The sequence below is a fragment of the Taeniopygia guttata genome, chromosome 9 (genome assembly GCF_048771995.1).
Source record: "Taeniopygia guttata chromosome 9, bTaeGut7.mat, whole genome shotgun sequence".
Classification (NCBI taxonomy): Eukaryota; Metazoa; Chordata; class Aves; order Passeriformes; family Estrildidae; genus Taeniopygia; species Taeniopygia guttata.
In genome coordinates this window covers 22,047,077-22,071,439 of record NC_133034.1, presented here as the reverse complement: position 1 = coordinate 22,071,439, position 24,363 = coordinate 22,047,077, and the positions used below count along the sequence as shown (strand labels likewise).

Below are 24,363 nucleotides of genomic sequence, written 5' to 3'. Positions count from 1 at the left end.
GAGTTAGATCTGGGTCTGACCAGCTCTGCAATGAGAACTCGGATACTTCCCAGATTTTATCCATATTAACTGCTCTCCTTTGTAAATAGCTCTTGAATTAAACACTCATCCCCACATAATCAGAATCTCTAGGTAACAGCACCAAATGAGAAACTGTAGGGTAGGCTGCTCCTGATATTTTCCCCCCCAGGATATTGCTTTGCCTTGTGCCCCATTCTGCACCCAGCGTGTCTGTGCATGTCCATTGCTCCCTGCAGTGACAATATTGTTGGGGTGTTGGGACCCCCAAGGCCCCCAGCACAATTCCCCCTCAGATCCCAGGAGGCCAAAAATAAATGCCAGCACGGGTGTGACTGACCTGAAGAGCAGCCCATCACCAGCCATGGCGTAAATGACTCTGGGCATTGGGAAGAGGGAGCCCAGCAAGCTGACAGTGAGGCCGGCCACGGACCCGATGGCAACGATGAATTTGGCTGCATAGAAGCCGTGGACCACGAACATTTCCATCAGTGGGGACTCGGTGTCGATGGCATCGTAGGGCACCATCAGTGTGAGGATCATGCTCACCTGGGCAAGGCGAGAGGAGCAGGACAGGGGTGTCAGCATCAGCACTGGAGGCTGCTGCGGATTCTCAGGGTGGAGGGGATGTAAAATGCTGGAGCTTGGTCTGTTTGCACTTTGCTGTAGGGTGGCTGATCCAGAAAACTGTGGGGTCTTAGTCTCTGCTACCCAAAGACAAGAAGGGGATGCTTGAACCTTGCTTAAGGGGTGATGTTGGAGTCAAGTGGGACTGGTGAGGCTGGTGGGACTGGCAGGGTTATTAACACTCACTTTGGCTGCATTCCTGGGTGAGAAGGCAGACCCCAAATCCAGATTGCATTGCTTGAAGCAACACTCTTGCCCTATTTGAGTCAAAGAATTTGTTTTCATGAGAAGCCCACTCCCATGCAGGAGAGGTGAGTTTCTTTGAAATGATCAGAACAACATTTTTTCTCCTTCATAACTAACTTTTGCTCTTTTGCAAGAAAAATCTCTGAGCAGAGACATGCTTTTATTGGGGTGCAGAGCAGTGCAATCTCACACAGCCATCCCTGCCTGTCCTTCCCCTCATTTGGATCCTTTCCCATATCTCCAGCAGAGGCAGTGCTGCTTTTCCCAGAAACACAGAGAAAGGATGCTGCAATGCTGCTGCTCCTTCTTCTTTGCTTCTCTCCTGGGTGCAAAAATAGCTGTGGATGGGGATGAGAAAAAAAACCTGCCTGCCACTACATCCCTGCAGCTGGCAGAGGGGTCTTGTCAGGCGACAGGAGCCTGGGGACAAATGGAGAGGAGCCTTGGCAGCACTGTGCAGGTGCCCAGAAGGACTCACATGGCACATATATATATATTTATATGCATACATACATATTTATGTACATTCACACCTGTGTAGGGACTACTTACAGACACATAAGCTGTCAGGCACGTGACAAGCGAGGCTGTGATGGCGTAGGGGATGGAGGTGTTGGGGTTCTTCGCCTCTTCTCCCGTGGTAGCAATGATGTCGAAGCCAATGAAGGCATAGAAACATGTTGCAGCCCCCTTGAGCACCTGTGGGGAGGATCACACATCTGGGTGCCAGGAGGAAGGCTGGCACCCAGCCAGGGAGAGGGAGCTGAGCAAAAATGGAGCAGCACTGTTGTACCTTGTCTGAGCTAAAGGATGAGTGGCCATAGGTCAGGGGGTGTACATGTAGCTCTGGAGACTGACCCTGGGACACCCCTAACCCACCAATCTGATCTGAGGAAAAGATTTCAACCTGTGCCCTGAGCCATGGAGGCATCTGCAGCTCACCCCACAAACCTGCAGTGCCTGAATACACTGGGAGACCCTGCCAATGTCAGAGGAGACAATCAACCAATTTCAGGTTTGCTTTAACAATCCTCCACCCCAAATCCATTTTTATGAGTAGGGATCTGGAACATGTTTGCATGTTCTGCCTTAGCAAGATGTCTCATGTGGCAGCAAGATCCGCTCGCAGAGGAAGCAGGAGAGAGCAGCAGCCGTCAGATGTGAGCCGCTTCCCAAACAAGCTCTGTTTTCCTTGGAAGCTGCAGACAGGTTAGGAGCACACATTGGAGCACTTGGATGAGGAATTATTTGTACTGTTTGGTTATTTTTTTTAATGTGATTTTAAAAAATATACAATATTAGTGAGGACATTTATAGGAAAGGAACACTGGAGCAGGGTGAAGGCTGCCTAGCTGATCTGGAGCTGTGAAAGCCTTGCAGCTTGCTGGGTACCACCTGTCCATCACCTCTGTCATCTCAGCTGTCTAGTGGTACTGCACACAGTAAAACTCACCTTTTTCAGGGACTTTCTGTAATTATCCTTTTAAAATATGCCTTACGCTGTTGGGGATCTCACACTTGTGCTTGGTGGTGAATTTACTTTTACAAACAACTTGTGAGACAATCAACCAGCTGAAAAGGATGAGACCATCCCTATTGAGTTTTTTTGTGTTTTGGGTATGCATCGATCTTTGAAAACTACTTTTTTTTTTTTTTGGCAAGAGATATTTGATGCATTGAATCAGAGCAAAATGGATATCTTCTTTTTTCTCTTTTTCACTCCTATTGTATGGTATAACAATCCAAGCACAAGCCAGAGGTAAATATGGCCTCTGTTCTCAAGTGAGCCTCAGAGCTCTTCTCCTCACTGTTGTTCTCTGGCAAACAGGCACTGATTTACTGGAGGAAGGTGCAGGGAGTGTATGGCAGTTTGGGACCCTTTCAATAACCAAGATTCATGGTTTACTTTACTTTCTTGCTTATTTTTCTTCACAAAACCCCAATGGAGTTGAACAGTGTAAATCTGAGAAATTATCTTGGTTTTAGGCCAGCTGAGATATTTTCAGTCTCTGTTCATCCTTGGATAAAAACCAGTGCAAGCAAGCTAAAAAAGCCAAGTATGTTCAAATTCTCAGTAAACTTTGAGGGAACAGCCATAAAATAAGTACTGGCAGGTGGCATTATGAAGTGCTCAAAACAAATGCTTGAGAAAATTGTTGTTGAAAACCAGCCAAAAAAAGTATCTCCCCACTCCGCAGAGGCAGATCCAGCTCTCTGGAGCACCCTGCCTCAGATAACCACAGCATTTTGCTTCATTGCCTGGCAATTAGTGGCATTTCCTTGGGGATACCTTCATGTGGAGTTTGGCTCTGCAGAAGGACTTTTGGAAAAGTTCTGGGTTTATGCTAAGAGGAGTTAGGAGAGAAATTATTGCCATAGTCTTTGGGTTTGGGGGAAAGAGCAGGTCTGGATACAAGCCTGCACTCCTGGAGTTTGGAGGTCCCTGGCCAAAGCACAGGTGAATTCAGCAGGGCTGGAATCTGGAGGGTGCAGCAGAATTGGGGTGTGTAAACCATGAGCAGGGCTGAGTGTGTGGCAGCACTTAGGCGCTGTGTGTCCCTCCGTGCCCCCAGGACTTACCCCTGGCCATCCGAACGGCAGGAATTGCCCTTCAGCCCAGTTATCACTCTTGATGTAGAACAGACCAGCAATCATGATGAAGACCCACACTGCCAAGTTGATGACATTGAGCACGTTGTTGAGTCCCACCGAGTTCTTCACCCCCATGGCCACAATGATGGTCACAATGACAGCGATGACCAGAGCAAGAAGGTCAGGGTACGACTCCTCTCCTTTCCCTAGGTGAGATAAAAGAGATGTGCTACTCTCCATCCACAGAATATCTGGGATCTCTGTGGGGGAGTTTTAAACACTTTTCAGACCTTGACATTTTGCAGAACTCTTTGGTCTCATTGCAAAAGTGGTCTCCAGAGGCCTGTGTCTCCACTAGCTAAAGCTGTTTAATTAAGGTCATAAATCTTGATGTCTCAAGACACTGCTCGGACTTTTGGGAGAGCAGCAAACCAATGACTGTGTCCCAATTTGCATAACGTGTATCTGCCAAGTACTCATTAAAAATCAATCAGCCATGAAGTTTTCATGACATAGGTACAGGACAGCTGGCTGGTTTGCTTTCTGGTAGGATTCATGGACTGTTGATGGAACTGCTGGTCATACAGGGCCACCACAGCCCCCAGTCCCTGGCAGTAGAGCAGACTCCAGCTTGTGCTCTCTAACAAAAATCTGTGTGTGCCTCAAGAGAACCAAGCGGATGTTTGCACTGGGTGAAGTGTTTCTGTGTTGCCTCTACCCTTTGACATGTGACTATTTCTGTGCATGTATTCTAAATGCCAGCTCATCCCAAAGGGGCTCAAAGTATCCCGTATCCCATCCCCTCCAATCCCGCCTGTGTGCCAGGCTGCTGAGGCAAAATACCAGAGCCAGACAGACAGTAAATAATGAATGAAGCCTAATATCCATGTCTGACTCCCGACAAGCTTCCAATTACTGTTTCAGGCCCGAATGAATGGAGGTATCTCTGCACAGCAGGACGCACCCAGGCCGTTGAGCGTGCCGACGCTGTTGATCATCCAGCGGCTGATGGTGTGGTTGGCCAGCGAGTCAAACATGCTGCTGAGGGCGCTGGCACCCGCAGCCGTCCCGATCAGGTACTCCAGGATGAGGTTCCAGCCGATGAAGAACGCCACAAACTCCCCCACGGTCACGTAGCTGTAGGTGTAGGCAGAGCCCGTGGTCTTGGGGACCCGCACGCCGAACTCAGCGTAGCAAACGCCTGTTCGGAAAAAGAGGAAGAGGTGTAAGGAAAAAGAGGTTGGGAAATGGAAAAAGTAAAACTGCCTTGGTGCTGCCTTCCCAGAGGTGCTAGGAGGTGCCAGGACTGCAGTCAACATCAGGAACACAGAGACATTGCAGGGTGATCCTCCTTCCCCTGTTTCTTGGCTTAAAAACCAGAAATATTTCCACTACAATCAGGTTTTTCTCTTTGAGAAGACACATTTCAAACCAGCCAGATGTCTACATGGGATCCTGGACCAGGGCTACACAGTCTCATCCCACAGGAAGATGCCACAGAAGGCTCACAGAAGGCTACACCTCTCTCTGCCCCAAACTTCCAATCTTCAAATATTCATCCTGCATTATTGTTCTGCAGATCCAGGCATGAGCACTGTCCTGATCATCCCTGCTTTTGTTCATACCCAGGCAAGAGGAGTTTGAAGATGCCTTACATAGAGAACATAACTTATTTTAACACTTAAAAAATATTATATTTAAGTCTTCTGAAGAATATTTGCAAAACTAACTGTGCAGAAGAAGAAAAGAAAAGCAAAAAGGAGTATTTAACTGTAACGTTTGGGAGGAGGATTCATCAGACTTCAATACTCTTTGAACTCCTTGTGCGCTTACTATGTCAGGATAATTTTTAATAAAAACCTGACCCTGACACATTGATGTATTAAAAAAACCATGAGCTTTTTTTTTTAAATGAATGGATGTACTTAGTCTCAAATTCCCCAAATATTATTCAGGACAAGTGCTGGAAGGGTCCTGCATGTTTAACACTGATTAAGCCCCTGCCCCAAAGACCCCAGTAAAGTTTATATGGGTGAATTGGTTAAGGCTGTTACTACTATTGAGTAAACATGTAGTAATTATTCAGCTCTCTATCAACCAATATTCTCCATTTAGGAGATAATAATTGCTTCAAATTTGCAATCAGTTCAGTATAGAGAGGGGAATGAATAATTTATAAAACTGCTATGAGGTGGCTGCTCTTCCTTAAGTGCTGTTTTTACTCTGTACAAACACAGAGTTATTGAATCTCTTAAGCTGAATTTGGTGGTGCTTGTTTTCTTGCTTTTGGAGGATTTTTATATTCCATTCACTGCTTAACTTGAATGTGAGTTGTTTTGCAATGGGACTCTTCAAAACTTGATTTCTGTAAAGCAGCCCAACAGGAGCCACGAGAGGTTTCCATCATCCATCCAGCGCTACCGACAGTCATTATTCAAAGCTGCTGAAAAATGCATGCACTCGGCAAAGGTACGGTGTTCACAGATAACTACAGGCCTGAATGATTTATGAAACTGGTGCTCTGACAGAGACAAGTATCTAGTTTCTCTCTTTGATGGCCTTAAAAATACATACATATATATATATATATATATATATATATATATATGCTCTTGTAGGCAGCTCTTATTTTAGCCAATGACAAGATAATGATTGAAGAGGATGGTTATCAATACACAATGATAATGCTAAAGCAAAGAAATGAATATGTATAAAATGTTGGAGGTTTTGGTTATTCTACTGGATCCCAAATGGGAAGAGCTGTTTTTCACTAGGGGTTGAGTACAGCAATAGGTTGAGAATATCAGCATTAGGTGTCAGCATGAATTACACACAAAGTACATATATACAATATGTACTAATATCTGCTGCATTTGCACTGTATTATTACTATTGTTGTTGTTGTTATTATTTTTACAATCTAACTGCACAGTAAAACTCTGTTACTCAGTAACTCCTTGGCAGTTCAAGCTATTCAACACCTTGTCTGGGACAGCAGGGAGAGATTGGGTACCTCCTCCCTGTCACAACTCTTTGATTTGGAGATAGATTTATCTTCTTCCCCCAATCAAGAGTGTTTGCAATTTCTGAAGAAAACAAGACAACACAGTGGTTTTTTGAAAGAGCAAGCATTCTACAGAGGATCATTTCTTTTCCTTGAATATCTGCTCCACTTGTGCAATTGGTGTGACAGTCATTACTCGTGTGTAATTATACAGTTACTGACATTGTTCAGCAGGACATAAACACAGCTGAGTGGTCTTGGTCCTTCCAAGATCCCATCCACAGAACAGCCACTGGGCAGGACAACTGGTGGCATGAGAACCGGTGCTTTTGGTGTGCAGGCATGGTGGTGGCTGTGATGTGGGTGCTGACCCTGCCACTGATGCTTGGGATGATGATGGAGGGAAGTTGGGCATGCATTCCTACTTGAGAGATGAATGAAAGGCCTTCTAGTGAGAGAATGAAAGAGATTGATTTAATATATCTGTTTAATCAATTATAGTGTGTTTGTAAGTGCCCTGATGTGTTGCTTAAAACTATGGAAGGCAACACATAGTAAGTCGAGTCTGTTGGGTAGATGAAATTGGAAAAATCCCTTTCTGAAACCAGGCTTAATTGTGCAAAGAGGCTTCCCTATGGCAGGGTTTCCCTATGGATGTCTCCCTGGGGAGCCAGATAACCTCCTGGGTGATTTTGGTTTGTCTGGTTTTTGTTTTTTTTTTTTTTTAATCCAAAACCCTTCTGGGATCACTTTTGCAAGCAGTGGGGTTTGACTTGGTGATCTGTGATGGACAAAGCAAAAGTTCCTTAAAATCTGTTTGTGCACTTGCCCAAACTCAGTGCCTGGCACACTAGGCGTGACCACAATGGGAGAGCTGAAATCACATCCCCAAGGAGTCTCACAGCCCATCCAGCTCCTGAATTCTTACTTGGTTTTACTTGCCAAAAAAGTGTTGCTGTTACAAACAACAGCAGCGTTAACGATGAAGTGAGGAAGCAGCCAAGGAGACTATCAAAACACTGAATCCCTCACAAAACACTTTCCCAGGGCTACAAAAGCAAGGGGAGATGAAAGGAGAGTGGGAAGCAGTGCAGGCTCCCGTGGGCAAAGGCGGGAGGAGCTCCCGCTGTGGGCCAAGGCTCAAGTCTGGGGTGAAAAAACCCCTTTTGGAGGACAGTGTGTTTTTGTTAGCAGAGACCCACCCAAGCTCCGTTTGCTCTTGGTTTGCATCACGGCCAACGAAACCTTTGCAGAGGAGGGAAAGCAGACAGTGGGAAAGGAGAGACACTGATGTTATCTGCTGTCTTGGATAAAAAACAAGTATTTTGGTTCATTTGTTGTGTTGGGCACCCAAATAAGCATTGAATCCCATTGCAAGCTCTTGTCTCTTTTTGTGGGCTTTGGAGAGAGCCTGAGGATCATCCCTGGGCTGTGTCAGGGTTGTGTCTCTGGGCTGTAGAGGGGTTCAACCTCCTACTCACTTTGGTGGGATCTCCATGGAACAGCACTGCAAACTCTAGGAAAAAAACCATGATGTGCTTCCACCTCTCATGACAAAAACCCAGAGTTTTGAAAAGCTGATCTGGGTCACATTGCTGTGTCGGTTCTCCTGTCTTCTGTTCAAAGCCCTTTGCCATTTGCTCAGGTTTTCTTATCCAACCCACAGACAAAAGCTGGATACCAGACTGACACAGCATGAAAAGTCCTCTGAGCAGAGAGAGCAGGAACATCACATCATCGTGTTAGCACTGATCTGGAAAGGACAAATGCCAGCAGTACTGGCTTCATGGAGAAACTGCAGCTCGAGCCATATGCTCAGCTGGGTTCCTAGAGAGGAGATAGAAGTCACTGTGTTTTCACTAAAATAGGTAATTTCTCTCTCCCTGCCCATTTGTTTGTTGGGTTTTGTTTTGTTTTGGTTTTTTTTTTTTTTTTTTAATTCAAAGACTGACCCTGGATGAATGGGAGCCAATGAAATCAACTCCAGAACTAATTGAGGAATTTTTTTTTAACTTTTAGCCATGTCAACAAAAGAAGCTGGCCCTGGTACTGCCCAAGCCACTGACATCCTTCCTGTTGGACCTGAATTTCCCACAAGCACTCGCTCCAGCCCTGTGGCTTGGCCACGCTCTCGGCTTAGGACACGCTCTGCAAAACTCTCAATCTCATAAATATTGCCCACAGGCTCCATCCTTATAGAAGCAATTGGCAGCTCATGAGGATAATCAGGCTTGGCTGCTGGCTCCCAGTACAAGATTTGGTCTGAGATTTGGGCAACGAGGGACAGGGCACCCGATGAGCTGTGTGAGATCTGAGGGAAATGTTTTGTAGTTGGTGGGGATGGTGCTACCTCCTTGTAGCTTATGGTGCTGAGTAGGTGCCCACCCGTGAATGGAGAGGATGCAGGACATGGCACATTCCCCAAAAACCCGCACCAAACCCACCTGACAAGATGGATGCCACGGCAGCGATGATGAAGGACACGATGACCCCGGGCCCCGCCATCTCCTTGGCCACCAGGCCGGACACCACGTACATGCCGGTGCCCACGCAGCTCCCGACGCCCAGGGAGATGAGGTCAAGGGTGGTGAGGACCTTGGCCAGCCGGGCGCCCTGGGCGGCCGCGGCGCCGCTGCCCTCCAGCATGGACTCCACGGGCTTGGTGCGCAGGACGCGGGCGCGCAGGGCATGGCCCGCCGCCCCCCAGGGCACCCGCCGTGGGTCCAGCCGGGACAGGAAACCACTCATGGTGCTGGGCTGGGCAGAGCTGAGCCACGGGCAGGGTCAGCAGCACCCGCTCAGGGCTGTGGCCGCGTCTCCATCCTGCGCTGGCGGCCCTGCAAGAGAGGGGAACAGAGGTTTTGACTGAAACAGCAAAGAAAGAAGGAAGAGTCCAAAGGGCCCCTCAAGTTTTTGCTGGGCTCCGGTGCTGGCAGAGCTTTGCTTTCACCGATGCTGCTGCTGCTGTGGAGAAATCTCCTTTCTCCACCCTCAGTTGTTTTGTAGGATGCACTGCCCTCCTTTGTGTTCACACGGGCTTAGCCTCAGTCATTACTGCAGCACTACAAACAGCAGGAACCTGATTTCCTCCAAATTCTCATTACGTGGTTTAATTGCTACCAAAAGTGATGATGGCTACATGTAACTGGGATGTGTTGGTGGCCACCGAGGCACACTGGGCCCTGGTGGGGACCAAGTGTGACTCCAAGCCTGTAGCTGAGGCAGACTGGGAGAGAAGCTGAGCAGGAGCAGTGTGGGCTCCACTGGAGAGTGAGTGACCAACAGCATGGCCAGCTGCAGCCATTTTTAATGCTTCTAAATTATCTTGCCTTAACCCCATGTGCTCTAGGATTGTCTCAAAAATCATGGCCTTATCTCAGTTTTCTCTTTCTCTGTGCTTTTTTCATCTCCAGTCATATTTTCAAGAACAATTCAGCAACTGCCATTCCTCCCTTCCTCCCTCCCTCCCTTTCTGCTGTTCTTCAGCAAACTGTGTGGTTTTCATAGCACCAGCAGCAGTGACTTCCAGGTGACATGTGATGATTTCTGACTTTGAGTAAACCAAGAAGAACTGACAACCCACAAGCTAATACAAGGGAACAGGAAAAATAGTTTATCAAATATGAATTTTTACCTGGCAGCTTCTTTCCTGTCAATACAGAAATATTCTTTTATTTTAATTGCCTTGAAGACAAAACACTTATTTTTTTTTTCCATCTTTACATCCAAAACTAATTACATTGTGTCCACAAGGCAGCCTTGTGTTGCAGAAGTTTATTAAATGAAACACAGCATTCATTTTATGTTGATCACTGTTCAAATCGTGCTGATTTTTTACCTCGAGCAACCACAGGCTTAAAGGCTGCACGTTCTAGCTAGGAATAATAATGAGAAATTGTTATTGCTCCTGAGCAAATGTGGATCTTTGTGTTGAGAATAAAACCTGAGTTTGGCTTTTGGGTTGCTCAAGGAGTCAGTTGGTTGTGGGATGGGCTGGCTCACAGGTGAGATTTTATTTTCTGGTTTAAAGGAAGGTTTATTTTGGAAGAAGGCAGCTGAGCCAGAGCTCTGCACGTCTGCCCCTGCCAGGATGAAACAGACCTGTCCCCATGGAACAAACATGAAATTGTTTAGCTTTGAAAAGATCTCTGAGATTATCAAGTCCCACCATTAACCCACGTTCCCAAGTGCCAAATCTCTGCATCTGTTAAATCCCCCCAAGGGTAGTGACTCCACCAATTCCCTGGGCAGTGTGTTCCAGTGCTTGACATCCCTTCCCATGGAGAAACTTTTCATAATATCCAATCTAAATCTCCCCTGGCACAACCTGAGATCATTTCCACTTGTCCTGTCACTTGTTACCTGGGAGAAGAGACTGAGTCCCCCCTGGTTCCAACATCCTTGCAGTTGTAGAGATCAATAAGGTCCCCTCTGAGCCCCCTTTTCTCCTCAGGGCAAGGTGCTCCTGTCCTGGCACCCCCACAGTGGCTCTGCTTTGCCAGGAATGTGTTTTAGCCGTGTGAAAAACAACAACTCTAAAAAAACTCACCCAAAATTAATCTTTTTATCCAAAGCATGGCACCTCTGGTGTGTGGGCTGGAAAAGAGCTTCCCACTTCCCATCCTTTATTTAATTATTCTTCTTGAACTTTGTGGCTTCTCTCAGTTGAGTTTGAAAGACTTGGATTGCTATACTAGGGTTTGCACTCAATTGGCTTAAACTAATCAAGAAGTTGGGCCTTCAGAAGAGGTAGGATGGTGTGGGATGAAGGCACCAAAGCTTCAGACTGGTCCTTGGTGCCATCATCAGAACGTGCTCTGGCATGGGAAGACCTGTCTTGTGTTTTAAGGGGGATTGGGACCCCAGTTTTTCATCATCGTGTCTCTGGGTGTCTGATGAAGGCTTTGGGAAGGGAGGCATATGCTCCTTTATTGGAGGAATTCACATCCACACTGGAAAACTAGTGAATTCCTCAAATGAAGAGAGATGACTGATTTGGACAGCCCAGTTCACTCTCAAGCCACATCATGGCATAGAAATTATTTTTTCACCAACATCACAAAGAACCCCAAGAGAAGACAGGGCAGTCTTGTCCTGTAATAATATTAACTGCTAAAAAGATGAAAAAAGCCCTTAAATATTTTAAATGGTTTAAGTTTAAAGCAGGAACTGGCTGGTGGATTAGTGATGCACCCAGATTTAGGCTGCTGAGCTGTTCCAGCTGCCTGGGGCTGGACTGTGACCAGGTCCTCCTGCATGGCAGCCCAACAGAGCCCTACAATTTATGGGGTTTAGTCTTCTCCTGTAAGTCATCAAGGAAAAAGAAAAACCCTTTCAAAACCTCTGAAATGAAATAACTCTATAATTGCTGCTATGCTCAATTAAAGCAGTCATTCAAAACTGTTCCAGATGTTCAAGAAAGATCAGCATATTGCTGCTGTGTAGCTTGGAAAACATCTTTTCTCTCCATTTGAGACCACAAGAAAATATGTCATGGATGGCAACTACCCCCATGGGGTAGAGGCAGCTCACTTCTGCTCTGTTCCACTAACCCTGCCTGTCTAGAAGCCAACAGTGGGAAGCAAAAGGAATTTTTATTTGTTTTGTTTTGTTAATCTTCTCTCCTCGCTACAAACCAGGGAAGATGAAGGGAGCTGTGGCTCAGAGGGGACAAGCTGCAGCTGGGTTTTGGAGCTGCTCAGTTTTCCACCATCAGGCTGTTGGGGTTGCTTTTCCTCACTGGCTGGCACTTGCTGCTGCCACCATGTGCTTGTCAGCACCACTGTTTGTACCAAAACACTCCTCTTCATCAGGGTAAATTGGCTAAAACTGCAAACAAGCCAGAAGGAGAGACATAGGTGTTTGTAGACATGGATCTTCCTTAGTGTCTGGGTTGATGCTGGATTATTCCTCATATAAAACTTGTTCTGCTGGGGAGATGCAGCACAGTGCCCCTCCCAGCATCCCCCATCCTCATCACCCCCCATAGCTCCAGTTTCTCTAGAAAATTATCCCCAGACCACACCTGTGCCTCGGGATGGCTTTTGATTTTCTGTTAATGACTCCCCTCTGTCCAGAAGTCTGTAGGGGAAACAATGGGCAAAGATCTCTATTCAGATCTGCTGGGAATGCAACAAGGAACAGAACATCAATGGTGGTAAATGGAACAAAGAGAGCTCCTCTTGTTGTATTGATGGAAAGCCAGGCAGGGGCACTCATTAAGAGGAAAAGGTTGGGTTTTCCCTGGTTTTCCATGGCTTACAGAGTAATTACTGCAGAGGAAAAATTACTGATGCCTCCAGCAGCTGGATCAGCATGGATCTGGCCCTGCATGCAGGACACCAGTGCCCAGTTTGCTGCGGAGATTTTTAGGGGGAAAGTCTCTTTCTCCTTGCCCAGGGGAGTTGTGCTTCAGAAATCTGGGATTGAAGCCGGTTCCCCCAAGGCAGTGCCTGTATGGACCCCAGGAATATTAATTCTGGTGTTTATGGTGCAGGAGCATCAGCCTCAGACCTGCTCTGTGCTCCAGTGGGAACTGTGTGCCAGCATCACCCCCGGACAAACAGAGCCCCAAAGGCTCAAAGGGATGCTGGAGGTAGCTCGAGATGATGGAAAAGGCATCTCCTGGCAGCAAACTCCGCTGCAATCCCAGAAAAAGAGCAAGAAAATAGGAGCAAACGTGCTAGGCTGAGCTCCCTGCTGCCCTTTCCCTTTTCCCTTTAATTGTGAGCTCTCTATCGGTGAGGCGGGCTCGTCTGGAGAGACTCAGGGGCTGAATTTCATCCCAATTTCACCCCAGCTCCTCCGGCAGGGAGAGGGCTGGCATCCGAGCACAGGGATGCTTTCTGCCGGGGCTGCTCATCCCCAAAATGTTTTCCTTACGAGCACAATTTGATTTGGAGCTTTATGTACTTGTTTTTACAGTGTCGATCCCCAGCTGGGCTGCCACTGTAAAAGCTGGCTCTGTCTCCAGCACCAGCCCTCCTTAAAACGATTTAAAAGGCAGGCACAGAACCGAGAGCGAGGGCTGGTCCCTGCTGGTCCAGCTTCAGCAATCTGGCCTTGTGCCTTTGCTGGTAATTTTTGGGCTTTTCTTATTTTTAATCTTTCCATTTTTACCTCTGCTTGAGCAGTTCAAGTGGAGCTGTGGTTAATTTAAACTACAGTAGTTGCTAAATTAAACCACTGATAACACCTCAGGTTTAAGACCAACTTTCTCTGTGATTCAACTGAAAAAATGGGATATTTTCGTGCATAATGGAAGTGGAGAGGTTGAACAGCACATTTCTGTGGTGCTTCCATCAAGGTTATACAAAGTTCTTTGGCAGTGTTAGCATTGCTGTTAAGATGGCTAAACATTATTATCTTCTTTTGACAAATAAGCAAAATAGAAGAGGAAATGTTTAATTTGTCCAAAGACATAAGCCAAGGGTGCCATGTACCCAAGGCAGCCCCCAGGAATTCCTAAACTTTGTATTCTAGTCTATAGTGCAAGTATCAGAAGAGCATAAATGTGCAATGCAGTGATATAATTAGCATGTGCATAGAGATCACCCTTTCTCCCTCTTTCCAGCCTTCAGGGGGGATACAGTGTGATGGTTTAGCTGCTGTCCTTGCTGGGGAGAGACTGGACTGCCTGGATAATCAGGGAAAAGGCAGAGGAAAGGATGGAAGTGATGTCAAAGCTTTTTTCTGTCTTGCAGCTGGTGTTTCCCTTTTCCTAAGTAAATAGCAAATCAATATTTGAGCACTGATCTGTGCCCATGCAGGTGAGCAATGAGAAGGTTTTGGTAGCTGAGGGCTCATCTTCCTGCCTGGATGAGGAGGGAGATGAGGTGACACATTCAGAGGTGAAATTGGAGCGTGCCACAGGGAAGGCCAGCAGATCCCTTGATATTGAGCTGTTCTAAACTTTGCCAGGATTAATTACATGCCGACTTCACAAGCAGCTGGTCCAGGTTCCCTTGGGATCCTCTGGAGCACCAGGCTGGTGAGAAACAGTTCTGGGACTAAAAGGAGTAGTGTTTTCCTCCTTCCTAGGGACTGGATGCACATGGATCACCTACAGTTCTTACAGCCTGAACGGGATGGCAGCTAAAATGTTCCTTTTGGAGATGCTCATGTACATCCTTGCAGGCACATCCCTCCTCTTGGTAAATCCACCTGCCCCAGACTATTGTCTGGAATTTTGGTTTTCCATTTGTTTTCTGCCCTTTTTGCATGGGTACCAATCATCCCCATGCTGCAGAATAGTGAAGGAATGGATGCAGAGTACAACAGATACAAGAGTCTGTGCGTGCCGAGCTGAAATAATGCAATATGCATGAAGTGCTCTATTTGGGTCTGCAACAAAGCTATTTAACCACCAGAAGGGAAAAAAGAAAAAAAAACTACAGAAAAAGATATATAATCAATTTACACATTTGCAAAAAGGTCTTGTTTGTTGCCGTTGTCTTGAGGTGGAAAGGTAAAAGCCTAAAAAACTGCAACAATGCAGGGAAATGGCAAATCAATAGGTGGGTGATCTGGGCAGGAGGTGGGGAACCAGGAACTTCTTGGAGCTGTTCTGACAGGCTCCCTCCAGGAGAGTAGTGAAACCACATGAAATTAGTAACATTTGCTGCTCCAGCAGTAAAATGGAGAAATTCACTGCCTTAAAGAAGTGTGTGGTGGTTAATCTATCTGGGTTTTCTATGGAAGCAGACAAAAAACAATGCTAAAAATGATTAACAGTCCCCTAGACGTGCCTTATTGGAGTCAATATTGGTTTTGTGCCTGCACGTGCTCATCTGCAGAAGGACCCTAGAGGCTCTGTGTGCTTTCAAATGCTCATTTGTGGTGCTGTGTGATTCTGCATTCCAAGTGCAGATATTGATACCAGTTCTTGGAGCACAGCCTCCCCCACCTTTCTGCAGTCACAAACTGCAGTGGTGCTGAACAATGAAACTCCTAAAGGAAATTTGGGTTCACAGATGTGAGTGCTCAGCCTTTCAAGGACCAATGTACTGACCACTGAGGTTCAGGCATTTTAAACACCATGGGAGGGGTGCCCAGGAATGCAGATTTGTCTCACACAGACTTGTGGATTCACAGAATGGTTTGGGTTGGACAGAATCCTAAAGATCACCTCATTCCAACCCAACATGCCATGTGCAGGGCCACCTTCCACTAGACCAGATTTCCCAGGGCTCCATCCAGCCTGGCCTTGCAAATATGCTGCCACATCCTTCTGCAGCCTCGGGTTTTGGGAGTAGCAGTTCTAGATCATGAGCTGTCACAAGAGGAGAGGCAGCATCAGATTTTTCTGGAATAGAGTGAGTTGCCCATTTGCAATGCTGGGCATAGATTCCTGACATTATGAGTGCCAGCAGCATCAGTGGCATGGCTGCAGCCTTGGGATTGTGACTCTGAGCTTTTCCCTGGTTTTAGGTAGTAGGCTGTACTCTCAGTAATCACCACTTTGATGAGATAACACATTTTCTGTACAACAGATGCCTTTGTATCACTGAAACTCTAGACCTGGGCTACCAGGCTGTTTCTACTAGAATTATACTCCTCTAAAAACTGTCTTTGCTTTAACAATACGCAAGAGAAAATCTCTGTAATTAGTGGGCTGCATTTTCTTTTTCTTTCCTCAGTGGATCCATACTTTTACATCACAGAATGAAAGTCATTATGGTTTGCTGCAGGCCAGACAGGAGAGCTTTTTTCATTTGACATAATTCACAGAATGGGTTATTTATTAATGTGTGAGGCTCTCTAAACAAAATGGATTTTTACTCTTGCGAGAGTCTGGCTGATACATCATTATGACAACTTATTTCATTTCTGGGTAGCATTTTGAACCCAGTGGCAAAAACACAAATCTCTCAGTAAAGAACTGATTTAACACTAAGGCTTTGTCACCCAGACAAGGAAAAAATTCTCCTGTATATCAAATACAGGATCTGAAAATGCACAGTTTTTAAACCTCTAGTTTTATTTTGAAGATTTCTGATTTTATAGCGATTCTTTTATTCCCCACTAAGAAACTGCTGGGCTTTTTCCTCTCAATACTGGCTCTCACTCAGCAGCAGTCTTTCCACCTTTCTGTAATAATTCAGTAGGAGTCTGAACTGGCCTTTTACACAGTAAGCACATCAAACTTACAAACACCATTACTCGCTCTTGCCGAGTTTCAAATGCATTTATCTTTTGTATGTGCACATGGTCTCATTAATTACTTATCGTGTTCCATCAGCAGTTATACAAATGTAATTGATTATGCCTCACTGCCCCACTTCCACTATTTTGGCTATCAGCTAATTAATGCAGGAGAGGATCTCAAGCAACTGCTTTCCTCAGAAGAAGCTGGAAAAATGCATTCTTCAACCCCAAGCCTAGAAATGTTCCAGAAGAAGCATTAGTAGCATATGCAAATCAATGAGAGCTTTTTGCATATGCAAATAGGAGCCTTGAGCTGGGGGAATTTGGCTGGTTGTAACCTGTGTCTCTAAATTCCTCAACAGAAGCCTGAGGCAGGTTCAATGCACCTCCAAGGAAGTGAATAGCAGCTCCTGCTGATTTTATTACAGTTTTCTGCTTCTTATTCTTATTCACTAGGACAAAAAACCCTTGCCTTACATGAGTAATTCTGCTCCATTTCAGCACAACTGATTATATGAGTAATGTGATCACAAGTGGATCAAAGATGATGATTTAGAATGGAGTTCATGTGTTTAGTCATTTATCATCATCAGTCAGGCACAGGCACTGCAACACCTAAGTGATGTGTAATGTGAGTAATACCTGGTGCTGTAGCAGCAGGGCTTTTTTCCCAGTGAGTTACAAACTCACTGCAGACTAACACTAAATCACTCTCTAGGATGGTACTAGAGAAGCAGAATTAAATGAAGAATTATGTGTTTGTAAAAGTGATAATGGCATAAAAGTTAGAGTACGATAATATTCCTGAGAAATGCACATGCACTGCCCAGAGATGTCCTTTTGTAGCAAGGGAATCAGCGTGAGCCAGCATGATTACCCTAACTTAAAGTAGCTAATTGCCTCCTTGCTCTTAGCCTCCCTTAGCAGCAAGACCCCAAAACCCAACCTCTTTCCCTGAGACTTCTGTCTCCCAGCTACAGGCAGTAAAGGGTCCCCAGGGTGTGCTGCCCTGCCTGGCAAGCATAATTCCACTGCTGTGCCCGCACATGAGTAAGAGCAGAGCTGCTGGAATGTTGCTGCTGTAGCTCCTGTTGGTGCCAGAGCTCCCAGCCAAAGGACATATTGCTTCTTTCTGTCTTAATTTACTTTGAGTAGAGCTGGTGACCCTGGTTATTAATTGCACATCTCCCAGTCCCTGTTGCTTCCCAGCCAGTTGTTTAATGAGTGGAACACACCTGCTGGTGCCCAGGTGTCTTGGACAAGGCTCTGGAGATTCCAGATGCTTCCCGAGCACGTTGCTCCAGGGCTGGAGCTGCACAGGACCTGTGCATGGTATTTCCTGCCTGTTCCCACCTGGGAGGGAAGGACAGCCAGGAGAGGCAGATGTTTCCTTCACTACTACACCAGGGTGCCCAAATCCTACCTGGAGTCACCCTGGCATTGCTGAGCACCACCTCACCTAGCACAGCTCAACAGGTCCATCATTAAGACCTGGTTCAGTAACACTCAGGCACAGTTTAAAGCAAAGTTTTAATTGTGCTGCTGCAGGTGGAATGTGCCCAGGTGTGCAAGTGGTGCACAAAGGGCTGTTTTGATCCTCAGCTTTGAAAAACTTTGTGGAGTAAGACTCAGCCCAGACTCAGGGAGCTGAGGATGTGCAGGAGGAATGGCCCAAACCACCCACTGGCGTCATGATCACCAATAAATAAGAGCCAATGGCTGCTGAGAGGGGCTGCTCTGAGCCCATGTGTGGTTTTATAGATGTCTATTAAAGTTTTGACACAGATACACTCACAGTTGTGGCATGGCAACAAAAACCCATTTCCCTGTAGGCAGCAAGCCACTTTGACCCTGCCCTCTCAGAATTAGGATGTGGTGATGGAAACACATGTGCTGCAAAAGCTCTTCTTCTGTTCACCTGCCACGTAGATTTAATTTATGGTATCATGACTTTCAATGAATTATGGATACAGTGACTGTGCAGAGGAACACAAACAATAGAGTCATGTGCTGTGTGGCTCCACCTTGCTGGCTTTGTTTCATGAGTGCCTGGGCTTCGCTCTGACAGTTTTATTGTGGGAAAAAATAGTTTTCTCTTAGAGATGTTCCAGCCTGGTGACAGCAAGGGATGGGCTGTGGTGGGAGCATAAATGCTGGCCAGAGCACCCAGTCCCCTGAAGATGACTGCATAGTCTGGAAACGGGGCTGCTATTCAATGAGCCAAGGAAACTCAAGAGAATTTTTCTCAGTATACAAGAGAAAATTACAGTTTCCAGTTCTTTCAGTTTTGGCATTTTCCCATTGACAACCACAGCTTAGCTGTGTCTAATTCCTTGTAAATGAAAAATGTCTTAGGACTCTCTGTGGATCTGAGTCTGCTCCCATTTACACGTGGGTGGTTTAATGAGTTCAGCAGACTCACCCTGGACTGAGGTGAGGCTCTGGCCAGGTTTTCATACCCATAGGAAGTAGCTGAAAAATGCCTGCTGTATTCCTGGGCTCAGGATACTTTACATACCCAGATCTGTCTCTCACAGAACGACAAGCCCAGACTCAAACATGGCTTTATATATTACAGAGGACACAAATCTGGGAGTGATTTGGGGGTTTAAATTTTTTATATTTTTTTTATTAATGTGAGAGTCACAAATGTTGCCTCCCTACTAATGTTGTTTTTGTGTGCTATACAGATCCCACTGCTACACACGGCTGAGGAAGTATTTGTTTCGTTTTTACCTTCTTGTTTTTAAAATGTCCTAACAATGCAAACAACAATATGTTGCTTAAACATTATGATGATTTTAATAGCTCAGGTGCTCTGAAAGCAAAGTTTTGATTATTTGGGGACTAAGAAATCAGTTGCAGACTGCTCTGTTATCCTCTTTTTTTTTTGCTTGTCTTCATGAAGAGCCCATTTACGTTTGTGTAAGTTCTTGCCATCCTATTTGCTTGAATGTTGCAGGGCTTCAGAGAAAAAGCATTATTTTAGCCATTAGGAGGTTGTTCTATTCTTATTGAATTTTCTAGAAAATCTCCTGTTGTCTTTAAGGGAACATGGAAGGATTTTTATTATATGTGTGTTATTTCAGAACTGAGGAAACAGACTGTCTTCAGAAGGAAGTAGTGTCAAATCAGCCTACAAATATATCCTTTAAAATGATTTTGGCTGGAATCCTTCCTGGTATGATCCCATCTGAGACTCTGAAGTTACACAAAGAATAAATTTTCATCATTTTTGTATAATAAAAAAAAAATTAGAGAAGGATAAGATATGCCTCAACTTGAGAGTCATGAATACTCCCTGAGGAGAATGATTTATGTCTTAAAATGCAACATGCATTTTTATATATTTACTGCAACATGCACGAAGGAAGATAGTCTTTGGGAGGAGAGTTAATTAATGAAGCCAGTTGGAAAATTAGAGGATTCAAAATAGAATTTGGTTGCTTATTTGTTCTGCTTTTGGCATACGGTTAAAAATCCCACCCACTGCGGGGGTAGTACCTATCTGGAGGGGTGTCTGTGGCACCTGGAAATAAAGTTGTAGCATTTGTAACATGTCCGTGCCTTATTTGGGGAATGAAGGATCAAAGGTACCATAAGGTCCTCCGAGTTAATTCTGTCTGAGTCTCAGGCCATTAGTTTCCAGGCAATTACTGCTGCAGGGAGCCCAGTGCCTCGCTTTGGCTGAGTTTGGGAGGACATCAAACCTTGACATAAACAGATGGAGAATCCAGCACGTTTCCTGATGGCTCCTTCATCAGGTCACCAGCACTCCTCTGTTCAAAAATGTGATCCCTCCCTTAAACTGGAACATTTTGGCTTTAGCATCTCGGCACAAGTTCATGTTGTGCCTCTTTTTGGCAGACAGAGGAATAACTCAATGCCTGCTAATTTCTTTCTGTGGAGGCTCTTAGATTCAAGGATTCATATCACTTTCCTCCCTGCTTTTTAATGAAGGGAATTCTCAGGTGCTGTAATTCCTCCTCTGTAAGGGCCTTTCTCCACTCCTTGACAGGCTTTGGTTTTCCTTTAATTTTTTTTCTTACTTCCAATTTTGTTGTCAATTTTGTTGATGTCTGCTGTACTCTAGCAGTCTGTTTTCAAGGGCTGAGGTAAAATTTCCTATATCTCCGCTTACTGAAGAGCAACTAAACAAGTCCTTTTTTTCCCTTCTTGTTCCATGACTTGTCTTATCACAGCTATTGCATCTGTGCTGTCTTCTCAGATATGTACTGCACATTTGAGTTCATGTCAGTAGGACCCAAGATTCTTTGTTGACACTATTTACTACTCACCAGTAACCGTTTTGTTGGAAAATTTTACCCCTTTCAACAGATGAAAATGGGAAATCAGACCTTGGACCTCTGCAACACTCCCTAATTCTCTGTTCTCACGCAACAGAGATTCCTCATGGAGCAGTATATTTTAAGAATAGATGCTGAGTTAAATCTAGGTAACTTTTCTCTCTAGTGTTGTTTTTGGCTTGTTGGAGGGTTTTTGTTTATTTACAATATGTTTTCCAACTCTGTTAAGTCACATGCCTTGGCAATGTGTACCAATAAAACAAACACACGTAAATATCTTTAGCAATCAGACTTTCGGTCTCATGACAGTTTTTGGGCAGTCAAACAAATGCCTTGGCATGCTAAAATCAGGGACACTGGGAGAATTAATCACTTAATACGCTAGATTAAATCAGACATGGCTCTTTTGAGACAAAAATCTTCTCTGGGGTCGGCCAGACACGGTTTCTCCAGAGCTGGTGCTGCGTTGGAGCGCTCACAGGAGGGCACCGATCCGATCTGTATAAACTATCATTTCACAGGCCACAAAAGCCGGGCTGCAGGGCAGTTGTGGAGCCGAGTCGAGGCTTTCCAGCGGTGCTGCTGGAGAGCACCTGGCCGGGCCCGAGGCTGGTGCCAGGCAGCTCCAAAATACCCGTGCGGAATCAACAAACAGCACCGAGCCGGGTGACGTAAAGAGGAAGCCAACTCCATTACCGGCCTGCAAGTCGCAGGGAGTTTTGCAGGCGCCGGGGGGGAGGATGGAGCCGCAAGCGGGGCCCGTCCGCGGGGTCGCGGCGGGGCCGGGGCTGCCCCGTCGGGGCTTCAGCACCGCGGACAGCGCCCGGCGGAGCCGCGGCCGCGCCGGAGCGACCCCCGAGCGCGGCACCGGCCCCGCGGGTCCCACCGCCCGCTCCCGCTGTCTCCCCTCTGCTCGCACTCTGTTCCCCTCATCGCCCCCTCCCGCAGCATCCCGACCTTCCCGCGGTGCGTTCCGCTCCGTGCGGTCACCTGTAGCAAGAGCTGGCGCTTGGCTCAGGCCACCCGGTGTCCCCGCCGTCGCTCCGTTTATCCCCGTTTCCAATCAATCCCGCAGCTCCGGCGCCGCCGCCGCCTCCCCTGCCCGGGGGATGCTGAGGCGGGCCGGGGTCCCGCGGGGCCCGGAGGAGCCGAGCGGGCACAAAACCGGCTCCGTCTGCGTGGCGGGGCTCGGGGCCGCGGCCGCTCCGGGCAAAGCTTCCCCGGGCTCGTGGCGCCCCGAGGGGCTCGGAGCCGCCCCCCGCAGCCCGTCCCTCCCTCCCCGCGGAGCGGCACTCACCGCGGGCGCGGAGGGCGGTGCCGCGGGGGCTGCGCTGTGCGGCCGCGGGCCGGGGGGGATGCGCCGGTACCGCCGACCCCGGTCCGGCCGCGCACGCAGGGCGGAGGGAGGGGGAGACGGGGATGGAGGGAGGAGGGATGGAGGGAGGGAGGGAGGGAGGAAGGGAGGAGGGCGCTGCAGCTCCTCAATTATTCAGCGCTTCCCCTCCCCGCCTGCCGCATGTGACCGCCGGCAGTACCCGGCAATACCGCGCCGGCCCCGGGAGAGCTCCCTGCCACCCCCATGTCACCTCCCCTCCCTGCCAGTCCTCCCTGCCTGTCCGAGTGTCCTGAGGGATGCGGGTGGCCTCCCCCAGACTGTCTGGCTGCTGAAAAATAACTCTCCTGGCTGCCTCCTCCAGTGCAGGGCTTTCCTCACCCCTCGGACACGGCGTGGGGAATCTCGTTTTTGTTTTCTCCTTGAGCTGCACTGTGAGATTTGGGTGTTAATGCTGTAATCCCGGAACAGGCAGAATTAGAACTAAAATAATGCCTCATGCATTGCAGCATGCTGTGCTGTCCAGCCCTCTGCACAGCTCAGCTTGGAAGAATTAGGTATCAGGTGCAGGATATATTTAGTATTTTATACCCGTAGCTACTTTAGAGAATGGCTGAAATTCATGATCAAAATTATTCCTTTTTGCAGTTTTGTTTCTCAGTTTCTGCTGTTTAGTTTGCTCTAGAAATTCTCCCTGTCTGCATCTGTATTGTACCATTTTGACATCAAATCCAAACTGGGTTCATCTCCAATGATGCCTGGGGAGGATCTCGTTTCAGTCTCTGTTACAGTTTCATTCTATAGCTTCTAACAGGACCTATTCCCAATGAGAGCTGTGTCTCCAATGGAGAGAGACCTTTCATCCTTCAAATACTGAAATAAATCTCTTCTGATAAAAGTTAAAGGTGAGATCCTTCAGTGTAGCCAGTTCAGTTCAGCAGCCAATGTTTTCCTAACGTGAGTGACCCTGACAGGAGCTGCATCGATGGCAGTGACCTTCTGGGGACATACAGACAGTGACATTGCACAGATAAACACAGACAAGGTGGGGGTTTGACTAGGTGACCTTTACCCTTCCAACCCAAATTATTCTATGATTCTGTATCCATGATCTTGTTTTTGGCCAGGAGAGCAGACCACATGTCATCTCCAATTTCCTTTCCAGCCTTGACTTCTGTGGCAGTTTTTGTGTCTTTCCAGATGAGTGCCGTCATCTTCCTGATTTATTAGCAGACTCCTCCTCTCTCCAGCACAGCTTTACCTTGCTCTCTTCCCTCCCTCACAGAAGTCTCCTTGCAGTCCCTCTTTCCCAAACAGGCACAGGAAAGCCCTCTCCCAGGTCACTGCTGGCCAGCAGAATGTGTCATCACAGCATGACAGGATGCTCTGTTCCCTTCCTGCCACTCTGGCCAGCACACATCACATCACACAGCACAAATTGCAGTCAGCTGATTACCTTCCTCACAACCAGCAGTTTTGAAACCCCATTTTAATCCTTTTCCTTATTCTTTGATTGCCTGAAAGCAACACTCAGAGCTGCAGCTCTCCTGTCCTTATCTATGGCCCCATGCTTCCCATCTGGTTATGTTTTCTCTTCACATCCACTGGCTTCCCCCAGCTGCATCACTCAGTCCCTGGACACTGGATGGAGCTGTGGATGGCTGATAACAGGAGCTTCCCTTGGACTACATCTGTGCAAAAGAGAAAACCTTCTCCATTCATCATTCCCTCTTGTTTTGCATCACTTTTAGGACCGTGGTGAACTCCAGCTGACAGCACCACCAGCCTTCTGTGCTCACACCCAACTCCTTGGTGCTTGTGGAGTGTGTGAGTAAAGGGCACGGGCTGGTGTGTTTCTGAAAGGATTGGCAGTGTGGCCAAGTTTTAGGGGGATTTATTTAAGTGTGTGGCTTCAGAATAATTTAATTCATATTTATAACTGGGGCTGGTGTACCAGAACACGGGCAGTTTGGTTGGTAGCAGCAGAGAGGTTTTTTTGTCCTCTTAACAATCATTGTGCAGTACCTTGATGCCACCCCCATCTTCCACCTTCCCTCTACTGCTCAGAGATCTTTCTTCAGAGGATTTTG

General features: G+C 46.8%; 1 protein-coding gene across 3 annotated transcripts in view; it reads right to left on the bottom strand.

Annotated features, from left to right (window-relative positions):
- Positions 1-22,370, bottom strand: part of SLC7A14 (solute carrier family 7 member 14) — a 28,616-nt gene extending 6,246 nt beyond the window's left edge. Inside the window, exons 1-6 of one of the 3 annotated variants that reach the window (XM_030279889.4) lie at positions 22,238-22,370; positions 8,932-9,324; positions 4,448-4,684; positions 3,472-3,689; positions 1,444-1,590; positions 359-567 (exon numbers count right to left, since the gene is read on the bottom strand). In XM_030279889.4, the coding sequence (XP_030135749.4) occupies positions 359-567; positions 1,444-1,590; positions 3,472-3,689; positions 4,448-4,684; positions 8,932-9,235 (1,115 nt within the window). In that variant the 5' untranslated portion in view covers positions 9,236-9,324; positions 22,238-22,370. Of the gene's footprint in view, positions 1-358; positions 568-1,443; positions 1,591-3,471; positions 3,690-4,447; positions 4,685-8,931; positions 9,383-21,930; positions 22,071-22,237 lie in introns of those variants that run through there. The other 2 variants (XM_002198072.7, XM_072933207.1) reach the window with 2 other exon arrangements.
- Positions 22,371-24,363: the final 1,993 nt, after the last annotated feature.